Source organism: Muntiacus reevesi, chromosome 12 (assembly GCF_963930625.1).
Source record: "Muntiacus reevesi chromosome 12, mMunRee1.1, whole genome shotgun sequence".
NCBI classification, from domain to species: Eukaryota; Metazoa; Chordata; class Mammalia; order Artiodactyla; family Cervidae; genus Muntiacus; species Muntiacus reevesi.
The window spans coordinates 59,165,253-59,181,755 of NC_089260.1; the positions used below are offsets into that span (position 1 = coordinate 59,165,253).

A 16,503-nucleotide genomic window follows, 5' to 3' on the forward strand; every position below is an offset into this window, starting at 1 on the left:
TTTTGAGCCCAGAACATTCTTATTCCTTTTATAATTTAAAGCGTGTCCTCTAATGAGTCTTGCACATTTATCTAATTCAGCTGACACTCCTTCACTTTGAAGCTAGACTAGATTTTGTTTGTGGTAGTAATTAAACCCAGGCTTTGTGATTTTTGAGGACAGTCTTAATTTACTGATTCTCTGATTTTAGTAGTGTCAACTTCAGTTCTTTTGTGATCATTGTCTTCCCAAATTTCTTTAAATGTCATTTATTGCGAATCCTTTTGGTCTAAATTTCATAAATTTTTCTACTGAAATTTCAGTTTGGGACATTTTGTGGATTTTAGAAAAATATTTTTCAATTTACTAGAATTGTTTTTCTCCCTTTCTTTTCTTGACACACTATTCAAATACTATAGTCTGTTCCTCATGTTTTGTGTTATCTCAACTTTTATTTCTCTTTGTGAGATCAAAAAATCAAACCATTGAAAAATTTATTTTACATGTGAATACTGTCATCTTTTGTTGAGATGATCTATGTTATGTATTATGTGACCATTAGAATTCCTTTTACAGAACACTATTATCTTTCTGCCTTCGTTGGTTTTTAGTGATCTGAATCTATTTGTAGATAAAATTATTTGTATGAATAGTTACTGCAATGTTTCTTGATGAAAATGGATTTTTGAATCAACTTGTATCGCCACTGGAATGAGAAGCCTGGACAACAAGGCAAGCTTAGCCGTTTTGACTGATGTCGTCCTTCCGTCTGTCCTGAGCCAGGTTTCCCTTCAGAGCTCTAGTGAAGGTGAGCATGAGGAAGAACTTGGTCACTGCTCTGACTCCTGGCTTGCCTTGGGTCTTGTCACTTCATCTTTTTGTTTCTAAGTTTCATTTTTCTTTGAAAGTGGTCTCCACATTGAGGTTTGTGGTTATAGACATCTTAGAATTGAAGTTGGCTTTGTTACCTATGTATTCAGAAAGTCATATATTTCTGATTAAAAAATCATACACCAAAGAGTTCTCACTTTTGATAGTTTAAAAAAAAAAATCTTTTTTGTTTGTTTGTCTGTTTAAATAACATTAAGTTGCACTGAAATTGCAGCTTTAAATTGTTGTAACTGGAAGGATGCTATTTGGAAGTTTTCTAGAATGGATGAATTTTTATACTCCAAGGTTGTTGTAGAATAATAAGCATCATTTATGTAAACCATTTTAATGTATCAAATACTTTGGTATCCATTGTTATCTTAAAATCCTCAAACTTAAATGTTGTTAACCACCAGTACAAGAGAAAAAGGATTCAGTTTGTTTAAGCGATGCATTCCAGATCATCTGGTTTGTAAGTGACCAAATGGGATTTGAACCTAAATCTCTAGACTCACGTTCTTGTCCTACTCACTGTACCAAACTGCTGCTCTGAATAGTCAGTTTTTACCTAGAAAGAAGCATGGAGTGTCATGTTGCAAGTTTCTTAAAAAAAAAGTGCATTTCATTGGGTTGGTCAAAAAGTTCATCCAGGTTTTTGTAAGATGTAACAGAAAAACTCAATTTTTGGCCAAGCCAGTACTTGCAGCCTTGTCTTCCAACTCTGTGGATGAGATGTGAGGGAGGCGCTGTTCACTCCGTCACATGAAGAAAACGCTTCATCACGTTGTGATTTTTATCTTGCAGCCATTGAGCTGTGGGCCAGAGACATTAGGTATAATTTCTTTCTCTTTTTTTCTGCTGCATGGAGTGAGATCTTTATTGTTAATTCAAAGGTGAGAAGGCCAAACCCTGCCAATCAGTGAGTTAAAGCCTTAGATTTGTACAGCTCACTAGATGGGATGGGAGAGCAAAAGAGGAAGTGCTGCCTTCGTACAAGTCCTGACAAAGCCAGAAGGCTCCGCCAAGAAGCTTCCTGCCCTTTATGCAGGAAGTCCTGACGGTGGAGCAGGTGTTTTGTAGCTAAAAAGAGTGAACTTGAGAGGGCTGCCGGTCTCTTGAGTGAAGTTAGGAAAGTGTGATGGTCGTGTGTGTGTTTCTAGAGCAGTGATCCTCAGAGTATGGTGAGGGGGCCAGCAGCGTCCCCGTGGAGCCTGTAACCAACACAGGTTAGGCCGCCCCTCCCCACACTCCTGAATCAGAGGCTCAGGGTGTGGGGCCCAGCAGTGGGTGTTAGAACAAGCCTGTAGTTCTGATTCATGCTCCAGTTTAAACTTTCTGTTCTGGAGTCACATTAAAAGGTAAAGTCTGTAAGTAAAGGTTTCAGACAGGCCCTGAGAGAGCAGTGTGGCAACGTGGGAATACATGTAGGTTTGTGTTCAGGAGATGCTTATGACTTTACAGATAGAGGCCAGCCTCAACCGATCCTGAGGCATTAGGTTTCTGACTGCACTGTCCTTGTTAATGCAGATATTAACATTGTCATAAAGATTGCTATTTCTGATTTTCAAGAAACAGAACTGAATAGAGCAGGGAGAATCCTTTACCCAGAAACCACAGCTGTAGGAAGTCCAGCCACAGCACTGTGGTGTATAACCTGGTGGAATATGCTTTAATGAAGCAAAGTGGCTGAAAGATGGCAGTCCACTTGCCGAGTACTCTTTAAAGGTGGTACTGTTGTGGTGGAAATCTGAACTTAGAGACAGGTAGACAGACAATAGAACTGAGGTGCTGAGGAAGAGATGGGACAAGGAGCATGTTAACTTTTACTAGTTGGGTCAGTTTGGACTCATTTGAGAGTTACTCACAGGAAGTGGTTGTTGCTTAGTTTATTCAAGTAATGAGGCAGTCTATTGTTAAGTAAAAGGTTGATTCAAGTCTCTTATTTCTATCTATTAAAGAATACATTTTTATGGTAGGAAAAGAAGTCAATAATATAAAGAAGAGCATTCAAACTTACTGGTATATAATCCTTTTATTTAAGGATAAATTGTTTAGTTTTCTGGTGCAATTCATCTCATCACTTCCTCCTTGTAAGAATATTTATAAACAATATGTAGTCTTACTACCGAATCTCATAGTTCATACAAGCCTGAGCCTGTGTCTCTAATTCAACAACATGACAGTTGTCACCCACAACGTCATTACCCACAGAAGCTACTCTTTGTTGCTGTGCCCTGGCTTCTCCTCGCAGCAGATTATCTTGTTACGGAGCACGGGCTCTGGGGCCTCAGCAGTTGTGGCAGGTGGGGGAGCCAGTTGCGGCTCCCAGGCTCGGTGGCTGTGGTAACACCAGCTTAGTTGCTCTGTGGCATGTGGGATCTTCCTGGGCCAGGAATCGACCTGTGTCTCCTGCATTGGCAGATGGATTCTTTACCACTGAGCCCCCAGGGAAGACCCCTACTTTTTCTTTAATTACAATTCTTTATGCTATCATTTGTATAGCTGTTTCATTGTTTTTCTACTTTTTAGTAGAAAGTTAGCTTCTTTGCTGTATTTCACTATAATATATGAGTATGATTAATGTTTTTGTGGGTGTTTTTCTCCACATCTCTGATTATTTCATTGGTATAGATTCTTAACAATGACTTTGTTGAATAAAAATGTATGAACATTTTTAAGGCCTTTAATTACCCAGTTGTATATAGAAGTACATATACTAGCATGAACCCAGAGGAAACTAAATTTTTTTAAGATTTCCTGTCTTACACTGGAAATACTGTTAACATCTAGAGATTTTTTTAAATAGCTAATATATTAGGTACTATTTTAATTAGTAGCCAGTGTGCATGCCAAGCCTGGTATGTAGTCATCTCTGTCTCTGGCTTGTATATTGGAATGTATGCACCTCGTCTCACAGTAACAACATTAAGTAGGCATGATCCCCATTTTAGTTATGAAAAAGTTAAAGTTGAGAAAATCTAAGTAATTTGATGAAGATAAAATTGGCAGCATGTAGCACAGCTAGAATTTAAACCGAGGTCAGTCTGACATCAGACCATGCTTTTCCTGCTTTCTTTTTTTCTGCATTTGGCAGAATTTTTGTTACTGAATAAAAGTGTGGGATTTGTGCCTTGAAAATAAAGTTTACACCTACTGCCGGAAAAGTGGTGGTTCTTTCTTTAAACTGGAATTTCCAGTGACCTATGCCTGAAAAAGGATATGGTCAGAAACTTATGTTAGTGTGGAGAATTAGGCTTCTGGTTTATAGAGGAAGAAACTTATGTTAGTGTAGAGAATTAGACTTCTGGTTTATAGAGGAAGTCTGTCTCACATTTTATATTCTTCCATGAATTCATCTTTAATGTATTTTGCTGTCCACTTTAGAATGGAAATAAACTGTTCATCAGTGATAATGTTTATTTGGATAAAAAAGGAATTAAACAGTGTCTACTCTGGGAATTTAAAATAACATAGTTATAAATGTCTGTGTTCTACTTCAGTGTTTTTATCAACTTTTTAGGTAATGTGGCTGTTATTTGGATAGGAAGGTAAAAAGAAACATATTTGAACCCAGGTGATAAATCTTGTCAAATTAGAAGTTGAAAATAAAGGGACTATGAACTGTAAACTTACTGTTTCTTAAATTGGTTTGATTCTTCAGTTTAGAGATATTTTCTAGACTATGGTTTTAAATTTTTTAGAATAAATCTGATTTTTTGTGAGAAGAGGAGTTGCCCATTCACTCTCTGAATAATTGAAAATGTGGGCAGGATATTTTGCTGTTTTTAAAAATTCATGAAAACACTGCTAACACTGTCTTGTTTGCCAACTTCGGTTTCACGCAGGGATTCATATGCTGGTATCTGGGGGAGGGGCCAGATGGGTCTGAGCTTGTGCCGTGGATCAGAAATCATGAGGTACAATAGCCTTTTCAAATTCAGCAACTTGATCAATGAAAAAAGGTTTACCAAGTGAATAGAATGTGGTTTATTTTCTGTCTGGAGAATGAAGTTCTCCAGTAGCTGTGTGGAACTCTGTGCGGTGATCTGTGCTGCCCAGTATGGTACTGATCACATCGCAAACTGGACATGTGGCTCCTGCACGTTGGGATCTGTATTGTAGATTTTGTTTTCTTTCATTTTATTTAAAATCTATTTGCTGCAATGGCTGCCTTACAGGCACGGGTGTAGAAAGTGGCTCTGAGGTTCTGTTGCCCCCAGAGACCTTTGTGCATCTGCTTTTACGTCCCTGCGTGGCAGCTTGTCAGATGGGCCCCCACACTGTCTCCCACTGTCCTGGTAGCTCTGCTGATCGGTGCGCCGGCCCCTGCCTGGCAACTGTGCCACTTCCTGTCCCGTACCCTGTCCTTCTGGGAACGGTGCAGGACCTTTCTGACCATATTCCGTGGTGGGTCCCATCCTCCCACCAGGAAAGAGAACAGATTGGCTTTAAAGCCGTTGGCTTGTGTTTCAGCCCTGTCGTGGACCCTTGCTGTGGACACGGTTGTTATCCTACCTCCTCTGAAAATGCAGACAGGCCTCCTCATTGTGAAGAGGACTGACTGAGAGTGTGGCCAGTGCAGTCGCGCCCAGAGCAGAATCCAGCCAGAGAGGATCAACAGCACGGGAGTCTTCGTGCACATGAGCACATGGAGGCAGCGAGGGAGCAGTATTTTCTGCTCATGGCGTAGACTTCTCAGTGACCTTTAGGTGGAGAAAGAAGATGGGCCGCAGGCAAATAACACTGAGTTACCCTAAACAAGAGACAGTGACTACTGTGGAGTGACTGAAGATGTAATTCTTGGAGGAGCAGCAGTACTGTGGAAGCCTCCATCTACTTGTGCAAAGCTGCTCCCAGAACTCCACACCATGCCGTTACTTCATCTTTGAAGACATCTCTGCGCTGCTTATAGCTACTCCTCACGCCCCCCTGTTATACAAACGGAGTCATCAGTTATATTTGCCCACGTTCACACAGTTAGTGAGTAGCAAGGCCAGGATTCAAACCCAGGCTTCTTAGAATCCAAACCATGTCTTTCCCCCTGCCTCCCAAGCCATCGTGTGCTGCGCACTGGAGCTCTGTGCCTGCACATGTCCCCTCCGACCTTCCGTCCTTCCACAGCCTGATATGAAATGTGTGCCACGGCCAGATTCCTCCTCTAAAGAACATGGACACAGTTGTGTAAGGTCTGGTTTATCTGTTGAGAAGGCACGCTCATTTCTTTATAAACACATCTGATGAATAAGAATAAAGTGGTTTTGGTTCCATTAATTTAGGAAGCATTTATTGAGTCCCTTACACATATCAGGTACTGTCTGGCACTCAGAAACAAAGATAAAGGAGAGACAGATGATCTGTTCTAGGATTTGAGGGGTTTAGTTATAGAGGCCAACATAAACATTTTGAAAAGCACTAGCAAGTCCAGAGAGAAGAGGTGCTTTTGCCACAGAAGCCAGAAAAAGGGGCGACATCCATTCAAAAAACATTTTTATTTGTATGAAATAATGATCGTTGAACCAAACAGTCAAGACCTCTCACAGGGATAACAATCTCTAGATGATTTAATTACTTGGAGAGCTTCATCCTTGTCTCCCCTCAGAAGCCCGGGCTCCAGCAGCACCGGTGTTCTATTTCTCTCAGATGTTCCCTTGGTGTCTGTCCCCTTGTGGACTGTCTTCCCCTCAGCCTGCCCCACATGCTGGTGGGAGACGTGGACACCAGCCAGCTCTGTCCTCGGGCTTCCAGTTGAGACGAAATTGTAAACAAAATTGATTGCTGATCTCAAGTATGTTTTCAGTGGAAAGTAGATTAAGACTAGGCTTATGTTTTTCTGACAACTACAGTTCTCAGTCTGACTTTTTAGCTAACTAGCCATTAAAATAGAGAAGGAAAGAAGGAAGGAAATTCCTTTTGTTTTCTTAAGGTCACAGCATTAATCCAAGTAGTCATCTTTGCCACCCAGATTTGGACACCTTCTTCCTAGACAGTAAATAAGCACATTGATCTTCTTTGTGATGTGAAAGAAATACTGTTTGTTCTGAGCTGCTAATGGGATATTTCACACTTTGGCAGGGTTGACAAGCACTGGAAAATGAAAAGAGATTTCACTTGGTTTTCCTTCTGGGCCCTTGGTGACATTAAAAAACAGTCTATCTTTCCCTGTTTACCTGAATTCTGTTCATAACAGACTCAGTAAAGAACAATGGGAATGGTTCTTCGTGAAAGCAAACATTCTGACAAATTACTGTTTTTATTTGAATATACAGGGTTCTCTCTCTCTCTCTCTCTTTTCTAAAGTGACCTTCAGTAGAAGCCCTGGTGCTTGGCTCCACACCCTAGGTTTCTGTGTGTGTCCCCGCGTGTGACTCCCCACACGGCAGCCTGTCCTGCCACCGCTGCTGCCTCGTCAGGGAGGTCCTGAGAGAGGGCTGGAAAGTAAACACATTCTTTATATTCCTTAACAGAAGAATCCGTGCAGGCCCAGCCTCATGTTAATGTTCGCTGCTGGTGTTGGTTGTCATGTGATTTATCAAGTGAGCTTTAACACCTTGTTGTTCAGCCACTCAGTTGTGTCTCTTTGTGACCCCATGGACTGCAGCACACCAGTCTTCCCTGTCTGTCACCATCTCCTGGAGCTTGCTCAGACTCATGTCTGTTGAGTCAGTGATGCCATCCAACCATCTCATCCTCAGTTGCCCCCTTCTCCTCCTGGCCTCAGTCTTTGTGTAACAAGTGATTTTAGATGGTAACTGTGCATGTTAGGTATTATGAGGTCCTGGATCTTATTTAAACCAACTTTAGCTGGCTTTGTCTGATATGGCTCTGAGAAGAGAAGTGGGGGGCTGGGGGGATTCTCTCTACCAGGTGGAGGGAGACGTCAGGATACCCCTCGTCCCTGCCCCCTACTTGGCCCCCTCTGACCGCAGTGGACAGTTGTAGGAGACTGGGTTGTGGGGAAAGCCCTGACCCTGCTGCATGGGCTGAAGGTGGGGCTTGGTTCTGGGAGTTGGGCATCTCTCCTATGATGGCAGTGTGGGCAGCCCCATGACAGCCTGTCGAGGGCCATGTGTGGGCTCCTCTTGCCCTTGGCTAGTGTGAGTGGCCATGGGTCACGGTTTTTCTGTGATGTTTGCCTAAAAGGAAACCGCTAAACATTTTCTGTCTCACTGGGCTGCCCCTTCCTTGTTGTTCAGTCACAGAAAGTGAGCTTTTGAGGGTGTTTTCGTCTGCTCCTCTCCCCTTTCAGCATCTTCTCATTTTGTTTCTGTGCAGCATCAGGCATTCCCTGTGTCTAGGGGGAGAAACAGGGGAAAGTGTATCTCCTCCATCTTCCTGGGAGTGGAGGTCCTAAATCTCCCGTAATGTTATGCAGCTCCACCTGTGTGAGGAATGTGTCTTAAAAGAGTCTGAGAGTCACCGAGAGAACCTAGTCCTGTTTCTACTCTAATGTGAGCTACTGCAGTGACTGTCCGTTTGGTAGCGAAGGTGGAGTTCCTTTGGTGTCTGATGTCTCTTCTCTGAAAGAGGCGAGCTGTCTTGTAATGTTCCCTTAAGTGTTGGGCAGCTCTGTGCCCCTCACCTCTGGAACCTTCCCTGAGGGGGCCCTGAGGCTGCCCTTAGCGGGTCCCTCTGGCTGGGGTGTGGTCGCCTCCTGCACCCTGACTCCTGAGGCAGAACCTGTTCCAATCACCAGAGCAGATGCACTGATGCCGTGTGAGACCAGGGTGCTGGCCCTGGGGCTGGCTTGTGTCTGTAGCCAGCACGCCATTGCCCTTCGTACTCGAGATCCAGCAAGAAGGTGAGAGGAATCCAGCATTGCAAATAAATTTTTATTTGTGTTTCTTTCCCTTTCTAGGCAAAAGCTTATTATTCCAGGTGGAAGTTGCCCTGTTATTCTGAATACTTACTTTTGTCAGAAAGTTGTTGCCAAGGAAGATTCAGAGGCATCACGTGATGGGCATGAGTGTGACACGCCCTGTCCAAGGAGGAGCAGCACTCTGGCTCAGGTGTTCCGGTTTAAGAGCCTAACCGATAGCTCACGCGAAAACAAGGTAAACTGTCCTCAACTTAGAACTTTTCACTTTGTAATAATACTGAATTTAAAGGCCAGGTATTTATAGAAGTGTTTTCCTTTGGTCTTCTTCAAGTATTCAACACACATGCATGTCATATTTAATTTATTAAAATATGAGGTTTTTTTTCTGTTCTCATAACTGCCTAAGAGCTTACTTAAGCCTCTTTTATTTATTTTAAAAAATCATCTTTTTCTTTTTCTTGATGTTTGTTACCCTGGGGATAAAGAGGGTTGCGTAAATGAGGCTACACACTGGAGATTGCTTTTTGGAATGTTAGTGACCCTGAGCCACGACTGCCCATGATGATGAACTTGGGGAGCGCTAAACCACACTTGCGGTGGGCAAAGAGAACACTCCTGGGGTACTGTGCGCTCGAAGTGTCTGACTCCAGCACAGCTACCTCAGGGTTGCCTGGCTCCCCGCATCAGCACTGAGGGGAATGTTGAGGGTGACCACCTCAGGGGAAACGAGAAAGCAAAGCAAATGGACTTTCATCCTGCTTTGTATCTGTGGAATCAAGCAGGGCCTCCCTTTGGCTATCAGAACATGTGTCTGGAGGGAATTATGTGAAATCTCCCTTTAATCAATTTAATTTAAGAGATGTACAGTATACGGCCCAAAGTGTATTACTGCTTTAACACACAGTTTCAAACAAGCGTGTGATGTTAAATTCATGAGAATGTGTCTTCATCTGCCATCTGCGCCAGGGTAGCTGCCAGAGAGCTTGGTGTTGAGAGTGCGGACTGTGGACCTCAGTGCCGAGTTCGGGTCCTGCCTCAGCATGCCTATCTGTATAACGGTGGTGATGGTGCAGCCTGCCTTCTTGGGTTGTGAGGGTCACATGTTTGTTACAAAAGCACAGAATGTAGAGAACAGTGCTGGGATGCAGAGGGCACAGTCTTCTAGAGGGGCTGTCCTCTTGTGAAGGTGTTTACCAGGATTGTTGAGGCGTCTCCTATGGTTCACAGGAATGTGCAGAGTGTTGGCACTTCACAGTAACCCTAGTCCTTCTTTTGTTTTGTTTTGTAGTTTGTGCTTTGAGATTGTTACCTCATAGAAGAAAACTTTTTAAATTACCATGAGGTATTTTATTTTATTTTTTCATTTATTTTTATTAGTTGGAAGCTAATTACTTTACAATATTATAGTGGTTTTTGTCATACATTGACATGAATCAGCCATGAATTTACATATATTCCCCATCCCGATCCCTGCTCCCACCTCCCTCTCCACCTGATTCCTCTGGGTCTTCCTAGTGCACCAGGCCTGAGCACTTGTCTCATGCATTCAGCCTGGGCTGGTGACCTGTTTCACCCTAGAAAATATACATGTTTCTAGGTATCTTAATAGGAGTCCTTTCTGCATGTTCTCAAACCCCCGAGATGATCTGTGCTCCTCAGCTCGCCATGGCCGCACAGGTGACCTGCAGATGGGAGCCCTGAGCTGCGGGTGTGCATTTGACCTGGTCATTCCTTGAGTGTCCTACAGTCACACTGGCTGCCACATTCAGGATGGCGCGTGCCCTCATGAGCTAGACTGCAAGTGTTCCCTTTTCGTGTCTCGTCAGATTCTGTGTGATGGTCACACTGTGGTGGGCACAGACCAGACCCTCCATCCTGAACAAGCGGAGCCGTGCATCCCCAGCCAAGCTCCCCTGAGGGATTCTCTGCTGGATGCAGTTGAGAGCCATGGAGCTGCCACCTGGACGGGAGTGGGCGTGCGAGTGGTGGTGCAGAGAGTGTACTCCCTGCCTTGCAGAAGCCAGCAGGCGGACAGCACAGACCCACCCAGAGCACGGTGAGTGACGGACATGGGTGCCAGGCCCACACTCATCTGCACAGAGGGGTGGCTCTTCTCAGAGCAGTTTCATCACCACGCACAGGGGCGGTTTTTCTTTGGTTGGTTTTCGTTTATATCAAAATTTGGGACACCTGGTATGACAGAGAATTTTGTCCATGTATAGTTATCTAAATGTACTCAGTTGCTCAGTTGTGGCCAACTCTTTGTGACCCTGTGGACTGTAGCCTGTCAGCCTCCTCTGTCCATGGAATTTTCCAGGCAAGAATATGGAGTGGGTTGCCATTTCCTTCTCCAGTTTATCTAAATAGACCTAGTAGAAAAGTTAGTCACATTTACTTTTACCTTTGATAGTTCATGTTATTGAAAGTCATACAAGCATGATTGGTATTATTCTAAAAGAGCCAACGCAGGGTTAAAAAGACCATGGCATCAGATGTCAAGTTTTATGTCTTAGAGATATAAAGAAATGTCAGCTGGTGAGTCTGTGGCTCTCAGATGGGGCTCTTGAGTCAGCATCGATATTGCCACAGGATCTGTGAGTGGTGCGGACGCTGCTCACTGCCCTTGCCCATGCGGCAGCCACTGACCATGCAGGCAGTATGGGTCCTGGGGCTGAGCAACCACATTTATAATATCAGTGAAGTTTAATTAAGTCATTTTAGGTAGCCCCCTGTGGATAGTGGCTGCCTTGGTGCCCTGCGTAGCCAACATCTGTGGGAGCAAGGGCAGACCTGTGATTCACAGTGCTTCGCTCCAACAGATGGTGGGAGTGGCATCTTTCTACTCACATTTAGACTCTTCCTGGTTGTGTGTTTTCAGATAGCTGTAGACACACAGTTGAGTAAGAGTTTCATTATCCTTGTCAGACCCTTCTGAGGTTATCTTTCTATGTTAAATTGTCCTCAAAGCAGTAAGATATATTTATACAAGAATAGAAATTAAAAACATAGATACCAGTTTATCTAACAATCATTTTGTCCCTCTACTGTTAGACAAACACATATTGAAGAAATAAGTCACAATCGTCCTGTTTTACGGTGCCGTCTGATGTTATTAGGAAGGAGCAGCAGGAAGTACCGCTCTTACCTGTCAGTCCCCTTCCAGTGAACTGAAGCTTATTTTGAAGGACCGTGAATTTCACAAAGTTCTTTGAAGTGCAGAGTTTACAGAATATTTCTTGTGGAATTATTGAAAAGTTTATGCTTATTCTGTTTGGAATATGTATGTGTGAAACCAGTCTATCCATCTTTAGGTCTTTAACACACTTGTAGCTGTCGACCAGTTTTGTGCTAGACTTAAAATTGTGTCCTTCTAAGCAGAATTACCTGAGACAGTTACAGATCAGACAAAGGTTTTGTCTTGCTTGGCTGCTTCTGCAGTCTGTGACCGTGCTGGGCTTTGAGGAGGAGACCCTAAGGCCCGCAGAGCACCGCCCCCATGAGATGGGCCCTGCAGGAGCTGAGGTAGTGGCGAGAGGATCAGAAGAGCTGGCAGTGAGCAGCCAGCTCTTTGGATGCCGCCCGCCCCCCCAGCTCTGCGGTGACACCTGTTTTACCTGTTGAGCAAAGAGAAGACATTAGAAGGGATATCGCTGCCAGTGGTCGGCCTGTGAGTACTTTGGGTTTGTGTCTTATAACACACCCGGCACATATTGACTGAGGCTGTGCTCACAGTGGATTGAAGGCAGGGCAGGCATAAAGTTCAGAAATAAGAAAGCAGCACTGAGTTATTCAGATGTAATGAATATGCATCAGTGGGCATGGGGACTTCTTGTAGCACATGTGAGATTGTAAACAGAGGCTGGAGGACAGTAACCTAATTCACAGATGAGAACACTGGGCCTCGGAGATTGACTTGCTGACAGTTATACGTGGATGAAAGAAAACCATCATGAGATATAGAATCCCCACATGACAGAGTTGTAGAGAATACTGGAGCTGAAAGAAAGGGAAGAACATTGAGTTGGAAGCAGGCTCTGTTTAGATGCCAGCTGACCAGGGGCCAGTCACCCTGGAAAGCTTGCACGGGACCTGAGTAGACTGTGCACCATGAGAAAGAGTGGTCCTTCTGGACGGAGGTCATAGCATTTGGCCTGGGGTGGAAGACCAGGCTTCTGTGATGTCTTTGGGGTACAGAAAGGTCTTACTGTATAATCCATAATTAGTTTTTCTAGATTCATTTGCTGTAATAATGATCAGGTTCTCCAGTATACAAATCCAATTAATATAGAAGGAACAAGACCCTTAGCCCTCTACTAATTCTCTGCTGGTGTGTATAAGGCACGTCCTTGAGAGTCACTCAGCAGCATGTGTCCTAGCGTGGACCTTCACACCTGCATGTGCAACACGATACAAGGGGAGACAGCCTCAGAAGACTTAGGTGTGTTGCCCGGAATGCTCTTTTCTATCAGCGATTTCTGCCTGTAACTTCCTGTCTGCTGATAACTTCAAGCAGCCGTGCAGTGCACGGAGTCAGTCTTGTCCAGAGGCCTGAGCACGGAGAACATAGCAGGGAGACTGAACAATGAGGGCTGCTCCCCTGAGTTAGCTCACCTGCTTTTCCCCAAGTACCTCTGCTCCAGCAGTGAACTGAAGCCTTCTCTGATCACCACGTATTTCCGTAGAGCCAGAAATTGCCATGTCAGAGTAAATTGAGGCCTGTGCCTGTGCATAAACAGAAGCAAGTTTGTTTTCTGGGACTCTTGCCACAGTGATTCTCCCTTCCTGCTCAGCCAGGTCAGATGCCCCCCGAGGAAGCATTGTGATGACTCTTATGTCTAACTTGGCACCTTGACCACATTTTGTCTGTCTGCTCCCAGCAGTCTAGCCATGTCACTTTTATGAGATCAGTCACAGCTTAGCTTCTGATGGCAGACAGCCCAATTTTTGTCACCTTTGAAATTAAGAGAAATTTATTTGAGGCCTGCCAGTCCTGAAGAGGGTCAGATAGATTTGTCCTCTAAGGTGTTAAACATTAGCCAAAGTTTATGTTAGATTTCAGAAACGTCATATGTAAGTCTGCTGTCCACTGTTCTTCTGGATGACTTCTTTTAACTCAGGCTATTAAAAAAAATTTCTACTTGGTTTCTCAAGGTGTTGTATATCAGAGTAAGCCACATGAACTTTAGTTTTATAAATCATTCAATCAAAAGTAACAGAAGCCAGACCCGAAGCGCTCCCTGAACAGTAAGCAGGAAATCTGTTCAGCGCCAGAACACACCTTTACCTGGACCCACTGCATGTTGGATGAGTTCTAGGTAAACATATGACTAATCAGACCACAGGCTTTTTTAGCCCACGGGGAGCACGAGAACTGCAGCAGAGAGCGAAGAAGTGGGCTGCCTGCCACAACCCCCTCCTGGCAGAGTGACGTCTAGACCACTCTACTCCCTGTCCATGGTGATCGACTTTTTTCCTCCCTTTCTGAAACCATCACTTCCTTTTTCCTTGAGATACTTAACTTAGGGACAGATCATTTTATCCCTCAGAGACACACATTGTTTCTAGCCTGTCACTGCAGAAACATTTATTGCGGGAGAGTTAGTCTTTCGTGAGGGCGTTGAATTCATAGAACTTGCTCAATGGTCTTGCATTTGGGCGAAAGCCTGGAGGGACAGACCCTTCATATTTAACTCTTTCAGGGGATTAGATCTGATAGACATAGTGCCCAAAGAACTATGGACTGAGGCTCGTTACATTGTACAGGAGGCAGGGATCAAGACCATCCACAAGAAAAAAAAATGCAAAAAGACAAAATGGTTGTCTGACGAGGCCTTACAAATAGCTGAGAAAAGAAGAGAAGCTAAAGGCAAAAGAGAAAAGGAAAGATATACCCATCTGAATGCAGAGTTCCAAAGAATAGCAAGAGATAAGAAAGGCTTCCTCACTGATCAGTGCAAAGAAATAGAGGAAAACAATAAAATGGGAAAGACTAGAGATCTCTTCAACAAAATTGGAGATACCAAGGGGACATTTCATGCAAAGGTGGGCACAATAGACAGAAATGGTATGGACCTAACAGAAGCAGAAAATGCTAAGAAGATGTGGCAGGAGTACACAGAAGATCTGTACAAAAAAGATCTTCATGACCCAGATAACCACGATGGCGTGATCACTCACCTAGAGCCAGACATCCTGGAATGCGAAGTCAAGTGAGCCTTAGGAAGCATCACTACAAACAAAACTAGTGGAGGTGATGGAGTTCCAGTTATGCTCTTTCAGATCCTAAAAGATGATGCTGTGAAGTGCTGCACTCAATATGTGAGCAAATTTGGAAAACTCCAGTGACCACAGGACTGGAATAGGTCAGTTTTCATTCCAATCCCAAAGAAAGGCAATGCCAAAGAATGTTCAGTTTACCACACGATTGCACTCATCTCACACGCTAGTAAAGTAATGATTAAAATTCTCCAAGCCAGCCTTCAGCAGTACGTGAACCGTGAACTTCCAGATGTTCAAGCTGGATTTAGAAAAGGGAGAGGAAGCAGAGATCAAATTGCCAACATCTGTTGGATCATCAAAAAAGCAAGAGAGTTCCAGAAAAACATCTACTTTTGCTTTATTGACTACGTCAAAGCCTTTGACTGTGTGAATCACAACAAACTCTGGAAAATTCTTCAAGAGATGGGAATACAGACCATCTGACCTGCCTCCTGAGAAACTTGTATGCAGGTCAAGAAGCAACAGTTAGAACTGGACATGGAACAATGAACTGGTTCCAAATTGGGAAAGGAGTACATCAAGGCTGTATATTGTCATCCTGCTTGTTTAACTTCTATGTAGAGTACATCATGAGAAACGCTGGACTGGATGAAGCACAAGCTGGAATCAAGATTGCTGGGAGAAATATCAATAACCTCAGATATGCAGATGACACCACCCTTATGGCAGAAAGTGAAGAAGAACTAAAGAGGCTTTTGATTTGAAAGTGGAAGAGGAGAGTAAAAAAGCTGGCTTAAAACTCAACATTCAAAAAATGAAGATCATGGCATCCAGTCCCATCAGTTCATGGCAAATACATGGGGAAACAATGGAAACAGTGACAGGCTTTATTTTGGGGGGCTCCAAACATCACTGCAGATGGTGATTGCAGCCATGAAATTAAAAGACGCTTACTCCTTGGAAGAAAAGTTATGACCAACCTAGACAGCATATTAAAAAGCAGAGACATTACTCTGCCAACAAAAGTCCATCTAGTCAAAGCTATGGTTTTTCCAGTAGTCATGGATGGGTGTGAGAGTTGGACCACAAAGAAAGCTGAGTGCCAAAGAACTGATGGTTTTGAACTGTGGTGTTGAAGAAGACTCTTGAGAGACCCTTGGACTCTAAGGAGATCAAAACAGTCAGTCCTACAAGAAGTCAGTCCTGAATATTCATTGGAAGGACTGATGCTGAAGCTGAATCTCCAATACTTTGGCTACCTCATGGGAAGAACTGACTCATTTGAAAAGACCCTGATGCTGGGAAACATTGAGGGCAGGAGGAGAAAGGGTCGACAGAGAATGAGATGGATGGATGGCATCACTGACTCGATGGACATGAGTTTGAGCAAGCTCTGGGAGTTGGTGATGGACAGGGAAGCCTGGCATGCTGCTGTCCATGGGGTCGTAAAGAGTCAGACACAATGAGTGACTGAATTGAACTAATGTTGTGTTTTGCTCAGTTGTGTCCAACTCTTTGTGACCTCAAGGACAGAAGCCCACCTGGTTCCTCTGTCCATGGGATTCTCTAAGCAAGAATGCTGGAGTGGGTTGCCATTTCCTTCTCCATAAGTTGCATTT

General features: G+C 43.8%; 1 protein-coding gene across 8 annotated transcripts in view; it reads left to right on the forward strand.

The window, feature by feature from the left end:
• The window catches only part of SPIDR (scaffold protein involved in DNA repair), a 263,884-nt gene that overhangs the window by 162,152 nt on the left and 85,229 nt on the right, over positions 1-16,503 (forward strand). For all 8 annotated transcript variants that reach the window (XM_065903392.1, XM_065903396.1, XM_065903391.1 and 5 more), the window contains 2 exons: positions 8,705-8,900; positions 10,492-10,721. In XM_065903392.1, coding sequence (XP_065759464.1) covers positions 8,705-8,900; positions 10,492-10,721 — 426 coding nt within the window. The remainder of the gene's footprint in view (positions 1-8,704; positions 8,901-10,491; positions 10,722-16,503) is intronic.